At 37.1% G+C, this 15,443-nt stretch overlaps 1 protein-coding gene across 2 annotated transcripts in view; it reads left to right on the top strand.

Moving 5' to 3' along the window:
* Positions 1-14,267, top strand: part of BTAF1 (B-TFIID TATA-box binding protein associated factor 1) — a 130,310-nt gene extending 116,043 nt beyond the window's left edge. For both annotated transcript variants that reach the window (XM_043984760.1, XM_043984758.1), the window contains exons 35-38: positions 1,550-1,761; positions 6,294-6,453; positions 7,280-7,450; positions 9,573-14,267. In XM_043984760.1, coding sequence (XP_043840695.1) covers positions 1,550-1,761; positions 6,294-6,453; positions 7,280-7,450; positions 9,573-9,719 — 690 coding nt within the window. In that variant the 3' untranslated portion in view covers positions 9,720-14,267. The remainder of the gene's footprint in view (positions 1-1,549; positions 1,762-6,293; positions 6,454-7,279; positions 7,451-9,572) is intronic.
* The last annotated feature ends 1,176 nt before the right edge of the window (positions 14,268-15,443 follow it).

Below are 15,443 nucleotides of genomic sequence, written 5' to 3'. Positions count from 1 at the left end.
ACCCTCTATGGGGTCTCAACCCACAGTTTAAGAAGCTTTGCTCTAGAGAACAGAACTAGGACCATTGAAGGATTGTAAGTTACTGAGAGACAGATTTCATCTTGGTATTTACTGTGAGATGGATCTCATCTTGGTATAAGGAAGAACTTTTCAACTGAGCTTGTCCAATGGCTTCCTTTTGAGAAAGAGTAATCATTCCTGTCACAGAAAATACATGGTATAGATAGTTACTTATCAGGTCCATTAAAGAGGAGATGGACACATCTGTTGAGATACACACTAAAATCTTAAAGATGTCTTCCAACCCTAAGATTCTATATTTCTAAGCATTTCATATTTGTAATAAGGAAAGCGCCATTTTACCTTTCTCTTGTTTTTGGATATGGAAAGTAAATATATCCTATTGCTGTGTCTTGAGATACATAGTCAGTAAGACTGAGAGTACATTTGTTTACCAAGAAGGAAAAAGCACTGGACTAGACATTTAGAGACCTAGTCTTAGCTTAACTTGCTAAGTAATTTGGTATAAGTCATTTCCCCTTTTTGTAAGCACACTACTAAGTTTAAAAGCATTTATATAAAATTAGAGGAGTTATCCTCCATCTTCTCTGGGCCTATTTTCTTCAGCTCTAAAATAAGGGAGTTGGCATACATGACCTCTAAGGTACTTTCTCACTCTAACAAACAGGGATCATTGACTCACACTGGGGTTTGGGAAAAGTGACAGCAAGTACTATATCAAGAATACACATGTCAGTCCACATTATTGTGGATTAAAACAATTGTGAAGATTCATAGTAAATAAGTCAAAGTCAATCAATCCCAGGATCCCAATAAGATGGCATAGGAATCTTACCAGACACTGCGTACTACGTGGGTGTTGATAATTACCTTTGGAGAAATGAAGGTTACTTCCCTATAACCTGAATTCTCTAGAGGTTTATCATCCATACTTGATTATTACCAGGGAACCCATATTTGTTCCCGTGTTTTAGAGAAAGTGGTATTAAAGGGAAACAAACAATTTTGAGAGAGGTCAGCTATTTGAGTTGGGGAGACAGGTATGTTTATATTACACTTTACTTTCCTCCTTTTATGCAGTTTTTAATCCTTTCCGTATTTAGCGGCTTCATGACTTTTTCTTATATCCTCTATACCTTGATGCTCCTGCATGGACTATTTGGCCCAGGGTATCATCATCACTACCACCACCACCAGCAGACATTTATTGAGCGCCTATATGTTCCCTCTAGTGAGCCTCAAGGAACTGAGGAAAGGGAAGAAAGGCCTGTTAGGTACCCTCCTGAAGAGGGGACCAGAAAATTCTGTGGGCTGATAAGCCTGAGCAGCTCTTAGTTCCAGATTCTCCAGGGTGACATTGCAGCCCACAGAGATAATCTGGTATGGATATACTTTAAGAGAATCTGAGGAGCAGGTAAGTCATTTCTGTTTTTCATTGTAGCAATAAACATTTATTCTAAAATGAGCTCAATGAACAATATTTATTGAGCTGCTCTTGGACCCATTTTTTTCCCACATTTTTTTAAAGCTGCTACTGGACTGTGGTTTGGGAAATGCTAGTACTTCAGAGAGTGGCACAGAAGCTGTTGTGGCCCAGCACAGGATACTCATCTTCTGCCAGCTCAAAAGCATGCTGGACATAGTAGAACATGATCTTCTCAAACCTCACCTGCCCTCTGTCACATATCTGCGGCTAGATGGAAGCATACCTGCTGGTCAAAGGCATTCCATTGTCTCACGGTAAATGTTCTTGAAACAGGGTAGCCCATGATGGAAATAGAAGGACTTAGAAATGAAGTTTGTTCCATCAGATTTCTTGGATAAGGAAGTATTTATGAACATGACCTAAACTGATGAATTTTCATTGCATATCCTCACAGAATTATATACTCAGTAGGTCTCTTGGATAGCATAACATCTTTGAAATAACTTGATTGCATTATTCAATCAAAGAGAGTATGACAAAAGAGTCAAACAATTCCTGCAAGGTACTGTAGGACTGGAGAAGAGAAAATCTGTTGTAATTATATACTGTTATTTGAAAAGACGGGGATGAGGAAAAAGACTCTAAGCAGATTTGTGCTAACTGTTGTTTTTTTTTTAATCAAAGAATAATAGGAAATTGTTAAATTATAAAATAAAAAGCAATCTCTGGATTTTACAATGTTCTTGAATAAGTTATGCATCATGAGGTTTTAATAATTCTATAATATGTCAATTAATTCTCTAGAAAGGATAGGTAATTAAATGACTACTGACTACTACTCTTCTTGTATCCTGTACTTTACCATCTTGGTTGTCCTCTTGATATTATTCATCTTATCAGTATCTCTCCTGAAATGTAGCACATTCAAACCTGAATACAGCAGAATAGAAATGATCTGACTACAGCAAAGTACAGACTGTTCTTATGCCCCCTCATTTCTGAATGGTATGGCAGGGCCTCTTAATTTAGCCTAAGATTGTATAAGCTTTCTTTGTTCCTGTATCATACTCTTAACTCACTTTCAGCTTGAAGTCCACTATAACCCCCAGATCTTTGTCAGACAAATGTGCCTAGCTATTCCTCCTCCATCTTATATTTATTAAATTCATTTTTTCAACCAAACTGTAATACTTTAAGATTTATCCCTATTAAATGTCATCATCTAGCCTTTTAAACATTCTTCTAGTTTTATCTCAGTATTAAATCTTCCTCATAGTTTTATATCATTTATATAATCTGATAGTTTTATATCACTATTGATTGATTTGCAAATCTGGTAAGCATGACATCTGTACCTTTATCCAGGTTGTTGATAGAATTGTGACGCAGGAAAGAGCCATGCAAAGATCACTGGGGCCCTTCACTGGGAACTGTCTTCCAAGTTAAGACTGAACCAATAATGAACATTCTTTGGGTCCAACCATTCACTCCAGTTCACATGTTCCTATTTATGCTGTCACAACCTGCCTCTTGCCATTTTTTCCACAAGAATAACATGAGAGACTTCATCAAATGCTTTGCTTAAATCTAGTTAAATTGTCTCTGCAGCATATTGCTGATCTCAACCAGTCTAGTAACACTATCAAAAAGGAACTAGGTTCATTTCTCACGGGTGCAGTCATGCTGCCTCTTTGTGACCACCATGCATTTTCTCAGTATTTCCTACCCATCCCTTTAGTTGTACATTTTAACATTTACTCAGGAATTAAAGTCAAGTTCTTATAGCCAATAGTTTACAAATTTTGTTGACTTTTTTTTTTTTTTTTTGGTTTGGGTTTTGGGTTTTTGGGTTTTTTTGGAAACCAACTAAAGATTTTTCTCTTCTCCAGTCCTACAGTACCTTGAATGTTCTCGATTATCTTATAACCTTTTGTCATTTACATTTGTATTTTATACTTACTTAACAGGGAATTTATGGTTTAAGGCTTTTATCAAAATGTCATACTTTGTTGAAGAAATTTCAGGAATTAGCTAGGAAATGAGGAGTTATCAATTTGATCATATCAAATACTATTGAAATTGTTAAGCAATATGGTTTAGTGGCTGGAACAAGAATTAGAATACCAAGTTCTAGTCTTAGCTCTACAGTAAATTACTTTTGTGACCTTCTGGAAGTGATTTAACCATATCTGCTCTGCCTGCTGATATCCTTATAGTGACTATTATAAATTATTAGAGCTTAAGGAGAATCTGGAAATCATCTTGTCTAGTTCCCTAATTGTGCAGATAGTAAAATTTCAGTTTCAAAAAGGTGAAGTGATTGTCTGAGAGCATACAGAAAAGAACATAGTTGAGGCTTGAAACCAAGTCTCCTGATTCCAGATCCACTTAAGGAGACTTGAGGATCTCATGAGATAATAAATAGCATATAAATATAAAGCAATATTACTATATTTTTGTACTGTACTTTTATGTAATCTTGAAAAGTTCATCCCTTTATCTTACTGTTTTACCTTTCATAATGAAATTTATGACAAAGAATGCATGGGTTTTTAAAACTATAGTCTTGTATGTGAATGCAAAGGTAGTCTACAGTTCCAGAAAGAAGCCAGCTTCAAAGGCAGCCAAATGAGTCTTTGAAGGTCAATCTGTTATGGAGATGGTTATAACCAGCAGCTGTCCCCAGTGACCCTGAAATCAAGTCAAGCATTTATTAAGCATCTGCTATGTGGCAGACACTCTGCTAAGTGCTGGAGACACAAAGAGAGGCATAAAATTGTCTCCGTTTTCAAAGAGCTCTGAGACTATTGGGAGAGACAGCATATGACTCCATATTTAGAGGATGAAGAACATTGGCAGGGAAGGGAATTGGGGCAAGACCTTTGAATAGCACACAGATGGTTTTTATATTTTACCCTGGAGATGCTAGGGAGCCATCAGAGTTGATTGACTTGGGTGGGGGGTAACATATTTATGCCTCTGCTTTAGGAAGCTCGGTTGACAGGTAAATGGAGCATGGAGTAGAATGGAGGCAAAGATGAGCCTTTCCCTCCCAACACGATCACCTTGGTGACTAGAAGGGTGGGAGTATTCCCAACACTAATAGGACAGTTAGGATGACAGAAGGGTTTAAGAGGAAAAATAATGAGCTTAGAGTCGGACTTGTTGAGTTTGAAAAGTTTATGGGACATCCAGTTGTAAATGCAAGATGGAAGGTCAACAGAAGTTTGGGCCATATAAATAGATCTGAGAATCATTGGCAGAGATGATAATTGAAGCCAGGAGAGCTGAGGAGATCAAGTAAAATCGTATATAAGAAGAGGACACAAGACAGAGTCTTTGGGAACACTCGTGGCTAAGGGGCTTGACCCAAATAAAGATCCAGCAAAAGAGACAGGAGAAGTCAGATAGAGTGGAGGAAAACCAGGAGATAGCGTAGGGCCACAAGAACTTCAAGAGATGAGAGTGTAAGGAGAAAAGGGTAATCAGCAGTGTCAGAGGATGAAGAGAGATCAAGGAGGGTGAGGACTAAGAAAAGACCCTTAAATATTGGCAATTAAGAGACCACTGACAGCTTTGGAAAGAGTGGCTTCAACTGAATGAGGAGATCTGAAGCCAGACTGTAGAGTTAAGAAGGAAGCAAGAGAAAAAGTAGAGACACCTGTTGTAGATGGCCTTTTTGGGGAGGGGGGAGTCTGGGCAGTGAGGGTTAAGTGACTTGCCTAGGGTTATACAGCTGGTGTCAAGTGTCTGAAGTCGGATCTGAACTTGAGTCCTCCTGAATCCAGGGCTGGTGCTTTATGCACTCCACCACCTAACTCAGCCCCCTGTAGATAGCCTTCTTGAGGAGTTTAGCCAGGAAAAGGAGAAGAGAGATAGAATGATAGCTAGTGAAGAATGAGTGGATCAAGTGTGGGTTTTTTGAGGTGAAGGGAGACATGAACTTGTTTCTAAGGCAGTAGGGAGTCAGCTCTTAGACAAGGAGATTAAAGATTAGTGAGAAAGTGGGGGTGACAAAAGACAATACCAGAGAAGAAATGGAATGGGATTACTTGTGCATGTAGAAGGGTTTTGCTTAGCAGTAGAATGACTATTTCATATGAGACTGGGGGAAAGGAACAGATAGTGATAGAAGGTATCTTAGTGAGATGAAGAAGAGGGAGCTCTTAGCAATGATCTCCATTTTTTTTTTCAGGGAAATAAGAAACATTTCTCCCTTGGGGGTATGGAAAGCATATCCATATCTGGTTTGAAGAAGTTTGAAAAGGTTTAGAAAAGCCACTGGTGGGTGGCATAATGACTTACCTTAGGGAGGCATAGAAGGATTGTGTTGCTGTAGTGAAAGCTCAGTTGAGATTATGTATCATAAATTTATAATGGACTCTACACAGTTTTATGATATTCTCCAGCTATGTTCAGCAACACATGCATAGTAGTGAAAGGCATGAATAGTAGTTAGGCTAGTGAAAGTAATCCAGAAACAATGTGAAGTTACATTGCTTCATCAAGTGGTCAAAATGCAGAAGGGAGAAGAGTAGAGCCAGGCAGAGGTGACAGCCTGGGAGAGAACTGAGGAAATTAGAGAGGGGTTGAGGTCATGGTGAGGAGCTTTCCTAGATAATGGAATTCTGTAGAGGAAAGGCGCTCAACTTCTCCAGCTGGCTGTCTCACAAATTTAGCTAAGATTCACAGGATTCGAAATTATTTACATAATATCAACAAAGTTCTTATTCCTTATCTTCAGTTTTTATTTAAATAATTAACCTTATCATGTAGGAGGTTTAGGAGGAAATATTTAAATTTTTCTCTTTCCTCTTCCCCCTCCTCCTTCAATTTGCGTATTTAGATTCAACAATGACCCATCCATAGATGTTCTTTTACTGACTACACATGTTGGCGGACTGGGTCTTAACTTAACAGGAGCTGATACAGTTGTATTTGTTGAACATGACTGGAATCCTATGAGGGATTTACAAGCAATGGATCGAGCACATCGTATTGGCCAGGTAAACTACCCATTGAAATGTTGCTATACCTATTGTGATGTGATTTCTTGTTCTTGACATAGTCGTGAACCTGCTTTAAAAATTGTGGTGTGGGACAGTAGGACAAAGCGTCCCTGCACTAGGAGTCAAGAAACTTAAGGTCCAGCCCCACCTTGTCATTAATTTCCTGTGAAACCAAAACTATCTGGGCCTTTGTCTCCTTATCTTTAAACTAAGATAGTAGAACCATTGGATTTCTAAGATCCCTTCTACTCCTTAATATTCCATCATCCTCAAAATGCATGATCTAATCACTTTTAGGCCCTAGAAACTAGAATGGTAAGAAGGTGCTTTTCCTATTTTGAGCCTCTTTTATTACCAGTTGAGATATATTGATATGTGTGTGTGTGTGTGTGTACATACATACATATATATGATTTATGAGACATATATATATATATAATTTGATCCAATTTAGAATAGCTGTGACTCTTTATTAGCAAACTCAGTCCCTGTTCTCCCCTCCCTCATTCTCAGTATGATCATTGACTCATTCCTAGTCCTCCTTAACTACCATAGCTGAGCCTGAGGAATATGTCTCTCCAGAGCAAGAGGCTAATCAATAGGGAAAATCTGACTTTCTGTGGTAGAATAGAGAGAAATAATGGGCTAGATCTTCACACAAATTGAAATATATCCTTAGTCACAGCAAAGTGGCTGCTTAAAAATTTAATCACAATTTTTTTAGAAATTAATCATTTCTCCAAAGATCCCTCACAATTGATCTAGTAAATCTGTGAAACCTTTCATGCTATATCTGTTAATCATAGTTTTTTTCCCTCCCAAGAAACGAGTCGTTAATGTATATCGATTAATAACAAGAGGAACATTGGAAGAGAAAATAATGGGTTTGCAGAAATTCAAAATGAATATTGCAAATACTGTTATTAGCCAAGAGAATGCTAGTCTTCAGAGCATGGGGACCGATCAACTTCTTGACCTGTTTACCCTTGACAAGGTAAAAAATTTATTGTTCAGTTTATCATGAATCATAAAATATATCTTTCATCACCTGTTGGTAGATTGAGAGAAGCCTGGTCAACAGAATTCTGGTTCATTTTCTGTGAGGACATATTAGGACAGCATAAGGAAAGTTACATTTTTTTCAGTGTTGACTGATACCACATATTAGCAGTGTTGATACCTGGATGATTATTCTAGGTTCCCCCCAGCAACCCAGAAATCATTGCTGAGTAAACCCTGAGGCTTGTTGGATTTTGATGGGTTTTTGTTGGAAATGTAAAACCTTGACATGACAGTGTTTTATTGTTTCTTATTGGCTCTTATGGGCTCCAGAATCTATAGTAGATAAGTACCAGAGGTCAGTAGCAGGGCCTCCATGGCCCATATTCCCACTTGGTATTGTCTTCTTTGTTATCTTTGACCCAAGATGTTTGGGAACTAAAGACTCTGAGGGATCAGAGATATTCACTAATTAGTGTCTTGTGCATTCTGATTGGATGATGGGAGCCTATCAGATCCCAATATTTGTATTGAATATCACTCTAAAAAGTTTTACATATTATAAAGCTCTTAACATTTTCCTAGAAAAGACCCATTAATATGCAGTACTTTGACCGCAAATTCTTACACAAAAAACTAATTATATTATGAAATATTTTCTCAGTATCCTGTGCTAGTAGTGCCCTATAATTTACCCATTCCTCCTCATTCCCTTTCTCATCTCACATAATCCAGCTACTTAACACCACCTCCCTATACCATTGAAGGTACCTGTCAAGATATTCCAGTACACCCCAGGCCTGCTGGACCTTTACACCCACCCTGTAGCTGAATTTTCCTACATGTGTTGTCTTCCCCAACTAGAGCTTCTCTAGAGCAGGGAACACTTCCGTTTTTTTTCTGTTTTTACCCCAGCACTGAGCCCAGTGCTTTATACATAGGGAGCACTTGATAAATTCTTTTTCTTTCATTCATTCATAGTTTAGAAAAGGAAAGTGTGTGACAATTAAAGCTGCCCTTGGCTCTGTACTGTTCAACTATATTTTCAGGAACTTTGAAACCATAGATGGTATGCATATCAGATTTGCAGATGACATAAAGCCGAAAGAGAGAGCTAATATGTTGTACAACAAAGATGTCAGTGGTCTAGAACAATATACCATTTCTAATAAGAAGAGATTTAAGGCAGGATCAGTAGAAGTCCTACTCTTGAATTCAGAATATCGCTTGTACAAATACAAAATGGAGATGGTGTTTCTGTATAACAGACAACAGGGCAGTGTAGAGGCCAGAAAAGTGAAATTTGATCTTAAGATGCATCACGTGAGGTTCAGTATCCAGAAGGGAAGAAGAGGGATTTGGTGACCTTGTTGTAGTTAGCCCTCATCAGGCACATGTAGGGTGTTCTGTGTGGTAAGTGCAACATTTAGGAAATCTGTTAATAAATGGATAGAGCACAATTGAAAATCATTCCATAAGAGGACTGAAGGAAAGCATCTGAAATGTTTAGCCTAGAGAAGAGAAATTTAGGTGGGACATGATGGATGCTTCCTCTGTTTAAAGGGTGTACTTTCAGAAGATGGGTTACACACATTCTCCTTAAATGGTCATTAAAGGATTATAGGTGTTGCCTGGGAAGAGGCTTTCTGGATGGCAAAACTAGGACCCAAGAATGGAAATTATAGGGAGGCTGATTTTGGCTCAGTATAAGAAAAATTTTTAGACAGACATTTCTAACAGTAGGAAAAGCTGACCTGTGAGAAACTTCCTCACCACTAAAAATCTTTGCTGTGGATGAGACTACCTCTCAAGGAAGTTACAGGGGAGATTTCTTCATCTTCTGGGAGGTTGGACAATACCGCTCTAAAATCCTATGAAAAAAGTCAGCAGGCAAAGTTGAGACATTCTCTAAACTTAAGTCATTAAAAATGTGATTTGTAATATTTCTGCAGCAGCATTTCTCTACCTGCTGGGAAAATGAAATGTTGATCAGAGTTCTGATATATTCAGATGTAAACTAAAAAGAGAAAGCAGTGAGGAAATGTAGTGTTAAAGAATTGCTCAATGTTTTAAATATTTGATAAATTTCTGAAGTCATTTTCATTCTTTCCTTTAAGGATGGAAAAGTGGAAAAAGCAAATACCTCAACAACTTCTGGAAAAGCAAGTATGAAGTCAATCCTGGAGAACCTCAGTGATCTTTGGGATCAAGATCAATACGACACTGAGTACAGTCTTGAAAATTTTATGCATTCTCTCAAATAACTATCAATTCTCGTTAAGGCAACTGCTGCTAGATTAATGACATTTCTGCTGATATTCAGCAAATTTCAAAATTTATGGAGAACATTTAGCTCATTGTGTAAATAGATTAGAAAAAGAATCAGTATGATTCTGGAACTTGTTTCACTGGGGGGAACAAGTTATTTTGTCTTAAAACTTTGCACTGTATTAAACTTAAATTTTAATGTGAAGTGGTTTGAATTTTTATATACTGAAGAGACCCAGAGAGAGGGGGAGCCACACAGGGTTTACACATGCTACCAAATGGTGTTCTCATTGGGAATGAGCCCACATGTCATGGTGTACACAGTCACTTTGTACAGGAACATTTCCATGAGTACTTTAGGTTGTTCATGTACATTTTTTCCTTTTAAATGGAACTTGTTTTTATGATTTAAAAACGATAGAATTTTTCACTATCAAAAATTCAGATGAGCCATAATTTTAAGATAGTCATCACTAATTTTGGTCAATCTTAGAAGCCAGAAAGGATGTTAGGAACCGAACTAGGTATCTGTATGCAAACCTTTGTATATTTAATGCAAATTTTTTTGACATCATTTTGTCGATTTTTAAAAAATATAATATGGGCTATTCTAAATACAGGTAATGGGCTTTTTAAGGCCACTTTGCATCCTGTTAAGAGGGTGTACTTTTTTAATTTATCTAAAGGCTAGAATATAGCCTGACTCAAAGAACATATGTACTCACTAGGTTTCAATCATATATAAATATAAATATATATATATATATAATATATTTTTTGTAACTAAAAACTGTATACAAAAGTATGCAAATAGGAGTTTTTCAAGAATTAGATTTTACACTGTTTAGAATTCCAAAAACCTATGCTGAAAAGACTGTTTACTGTATTAGTGCATGACTTGAGGAAAATGTTCCCTTTACATACATAGATATACATGAATAGACATATCTATATACATAGAAATACCTACACTACACCCAAGGGGCGGAATACTGCCACTGAAATCATGTAACTATATTGGGCAATAATAATAGTTGGGGATGAGGATGTATTAGCAGTATACTAGACAGTGTTATAAAAGAGAGCCCAATTGGGAGGGTGGGGCATATGTCTATAGATATAGATGTGCATGTATATACACATACAGTTTTATAAATGTTCAACACGGACATAGAGAGCAAGAGAGAGAGGGAGAAATGTATGCATGTCTGCATAATACACATATGGAATATGTATATATATATATGTATAGAATTCTAGTTTGTCTGAGGTTTGTGACTTGCCTTGCACTTGGCATTATTTGAAGACCATCAGACCTCTGCTGTGTAAAATCACACGTGTTTTGTTTAATAACATAAAACGTCAGCCTGTTTGACAGAATTTAGATGAGGACCTTTGTCACATTTCAGTAGCTACTATGGCTACGTTGTAATATTAAATTTAGCATTCCATAAGAAAATAATAAAAATAAAATTGGAAATATAAAATTAATATGTGTGTAGTTGTGTATTCATCCAGAGGTTAGAGTTGAAACATTGCTTCGAACCATGTTTTTATATTCTTAATTCAAGTACATTGCTTCTGAGAATTTGTTTTATTGCAGCTTGAGAATCTTTTTCCTTAGAAGTGCATTTTGGCATAGTGGAAAGGGCCATGTGCTTAGAGTCAGTGCCCTGGGGTTTGAATTTTGCCTCACATATATGCTACCTGTGTGATCTTTGCAAGTTGCATATACCTTCTGGGCTTCCCTCTCAGTAATAATGGAGATGATAATAACTTGCATTATCTACCTCATGAGATCATTTCGGGAGAAAGCTCTCATTGCCAGCCTAGTCCCATATAAATGTGAGTTATTATTTATCATCTTTTGGTCACTTGTGCTCCGCAGATTAAAGGAGGGACCAAAAGATAAACTATGTGAATTTGTTTGCCACAAGTTAGCTTAGATGCCAATGAGTGTGCTTGGGAATATTATGTCTTTATTATCATTTATGAAATTTTGAGGGTTTTTTGTTCATCTGGTTTTTGAACTTCAATTTATCACACAGTGTCCTTTGCAGTTACTGAAGCCTAAGAAATTTCATTGTATTTTCAGGTCACAGAGAAAACTAAACCTAACATTTTAAAAAATGAGATGGGATAGAGTTGTGTAAAACCTTTTTTTCTGACACACTGGGGAGATGGTGCATCTAAAGCATGCATTAAATACATTTTAAATCATGAAGAATAACTTGGAACAGCAGTGTGTTTTGTCTGGTCTAGGCCTCATTTTCTTCCATCTATAAAAACAGAGGTTGAATTTAATGACATCTAATGTCTGGCCCATCTCTGAATCTTAGGGTCATGCTCTTAAGGGAGAAGAGACCTCAGAGGCCATCCATACAGGCCCACGCATCTCTGATTAGGAATCCCTTCTGTAATGTCCCTAATAAATACTCATGTATCCCGTCCTTGATGGTGACTTGTGAGGAGGAGATCTGCTGCCTTTTGATAGCCCTTCTACTTTTGGCCTATTCCAATTATCAGGAAGTTTTTCTCCTCCTAATGAACCTGACCGTACCATTTATCTGTTGCTCATCGTTCTGCCCTCTGGAGTACAGGGCTTGTCTGTTCCCTTTGCCACAAGATGGCCTTTCAAACAGAATTGGAAGGGATCGTAGGGATCAAAGGCCCAGCCTCCCTTTATTTTTTACAGATGAGGAAACTGAGGCCAAGAGAGGTGATTGACTTGTCCATGATGATTGAGATAGTAAGTAGCAGAGATGGGATTTGAACCTGGCTGTCTAGCCCCAAATTCAGTGTGTTCTAGCATGGTGCTTAATAAAATGCTTATTGACTGACTGACTATAGGAAGGAAGGGATGCAATGAGATGGAAAAAATAGGAAAATGGAGTCAGGACAGACTTAAGTGCAGATGTGTACCTGACATTTGCTAGCTATTTAACACTGGGCATAGAACCACCACATCTCTGACCCTCATCTATAAAATGGAGACAGGTGTAGCAGCTATCTCCGTTGTCGTGAAGTGCAAATGAGATGTAATTAAGGTGCTTTGTGAACCTTGAAACACCATCCAAAAGTCATGTATTATACCCCACTCTTCATACCAGAACAGGTCATATATGTAGGAATTTTATAATAAGCTCCCAAATAATTATGGGCTATAAAATGTACCACCACCTTTGTGCAGGGGAAGACGTGTTTATATGCCCAAATGCCCCATTGCTGTTTGGGTCCTGCAGCACAGTAAGAGGCAAATTGTTTCCTTTCAAAGAGGGGCCCTTTACCATGGTGCAAATTAATACTCTCAGGTTACAGGGTCCAGATATAACTGATTGACAAGATCAGTTCTATAATTAAAAGTGTATGTTTAATATCGCTGCCTTTCTGCATTTATTTATGAACATTTGTGCCCTGACAAGATGTTCAGTTTTTGTAAATGTGCACTTATTCTGAAAAAAAGTTTATCAATATTCTCATACAATATTTGCAGTAGGTCTAGCAAATCTATTTTTTCCATCCTGTTCATATCCAGTTTCCTTATTTTACTGTTAGTTATTAAATTTTGAAACAATAGTCTCCTATAATTACTGTCTCATATTTCTCTGCATTTGAATCAATTTTTCCTTTTAAGTAGTTATTATGCCATTTGTTGTACATATATTTTCTGATATTTTGTTGTTATCTATGGTGCCTTTAAGCATAATGAAGTTTTTCCTGTTTGTCACTCTTGTCAGTATCATTTTTACTATTGCCTTATCAGAAATCATGATTGCAACTCCTTCTTTGGATTCAGATGAAGTATAATAATAAATGTTGTTTCAGCCCTTCACCTTAAATCTGTTTTCCCTGTTTTAAGTGTGTTTCTTGTATGTAACATTGTTGCGGTCTGTTTTCTCTAATCCATTCTGTAACTTTCTTCCACATTAGTGTTAATTCTATTAACATTCAGTTTTATAATTGTTTATTTCTCCATCAAATACTCTTATATGGCCTTAATTTTTTTTTAAATCAACAGAATACCTTACAGCTCATTCTGCTTAAAACAATCCATTTCCAGTTTTTTGCTCTTACACAAAAACCATCTCCCTTTGCCCCTAATGTGGTGCTCCCTTCCCCTCTGCCCCATTCAAATCTCCAAATTCTGTTTTTATTTTTGTAATCTTTATTAGCCTAGCCTTATTCAGCCCAGATAAAAGTATAGTTTAGGAGCCTTCAACATTCCCCTTCTAAGCTCCTCCTCACTTTCCTCCTCCCCTCCAACTGATTCATTCTCTCCTCTCCTCCACCACCCCTATATGTAGAATTAGCTGCTCACATTCCTAGTCTTTGTTATCTTGATAACCCTTCTGTAAGGTGGAAGTTCTATTTCTGATAGTAGATGAACATTTCCATCATTAATTTAGTGACTTATATTTGCTCTTATAAGTATTGTGTATTTTCTCATGTATGTATATATTGTATCTTTCTAGTAGAATGTATGTTCTTTGAGGTTAGGAATTGTTTTGTTTTTGCCTTTGTATCCCCAAAACGTAGCACATGCATAGTAGTCATTTAATAAATATTTATTGAATTGAATTAATACTATTTGAACTTGTTTACCTTGTTTAGTTTTTTTGCTTGTTTTTTTGGTTTTGATGAGTGTGTATGTTAAAATACCTGTGCAACTATAATTTTCTGGAGGAATGACTGAAAGTCTGTGTTCTTGCTAAAGAAAAACCTTGTCTCATAAGAGGTATGATCAGTTTTGCATAATGTTATTTCATCTGTTATTTCAGTTTCCTTTGTTTTTTTCTAAATCATATTCCAGCCTTTTGTTTCTTATCACTGAAAAATAATCTAGCAAATTTAAAACTGGTGCTTCTTGATATGCCAATTGATTTTTGGCTGCTCGCAATTTTTCTTTTGGTTCTTCACAAACTTCTTTTCTAAGTGAATTGAAGTGGGATTCCTCTCTGCCGTTGTATTCTGGATTCTATTTTGCCCTGCAGTCTTACTTTGAAGTCTTTCTTTATATCAAATCTAAGTTTAATTTTCCTCTTTGAAACTTCCACCCATTATTCCCACTTCTGCCCTTTGGGACCAAGCAAGACAAGTCTAATTTATTTCTTTTCTTTTTTTTTTTAAATTTATTTATTATAATTGGGGGGAGGGGGCAATGAGGGTTAAGTGACTTGCCCAAGGTGACACAGCTAGTAAGTGTCAAGTGTCTGAGACTGGATTTGAACTCAGGTCTTCCTGAATCCAGTGCTGGTGCTTTATCCAGTGCACCACCTTAGCTGCCCCCTCTAATCTCTTTTCAGTGTGACAGCCCTTAAAATATTTGGAGACAGTTAATGCGTCACCTCAGTCTAAACATCCCTGATTCCTACACCTGATCTTCCTATAGAATGTACTAGAGGCTTTTCACCATCTTGGTTGATGACCTTTACAAAATATTCACTTGAAACACCAAACTCCAGATGTACTTTTGTACTTTTCTTCCTTGTTCTAGACTAGGACTGTCAACCAACATTAGCCCTCTCAACTTGACACAGTGTTCGAATCTGACAAATATGAAATTGAATATGCTTCCATCCCAGTCACTGATAAAATGTTAGATGTTAAAGAGTCCAGAGCAAAATGTAGATCCATGGGGCATTCTATCCCCTTTCATGGGATCAGCCCATTTATGACTACTCTTGGTACTGGTATTTGGCCACTTCCAAATCCACTTGACT

The sequence above is a fragment of the Dromiciops gliroides genome, chromosome 2 (assembly GCF_019393635.1).
Source record: "Dromiciops gliroides isolate mDroGli1 chromosome 2, mDroGli1.pri, whole genome shotgun sequence".
NCBI classification, from domain to species: domain Eukaryota; kingdom Metazoa; phylum Chordata; class Mammalia; order Microbiotheria; family Microbiotheriidae; genus Dromiciops; species Dromiciops gliroides.
This window is presented reverse-complemented; position numbering and strand designations above follow the sequence as displayed.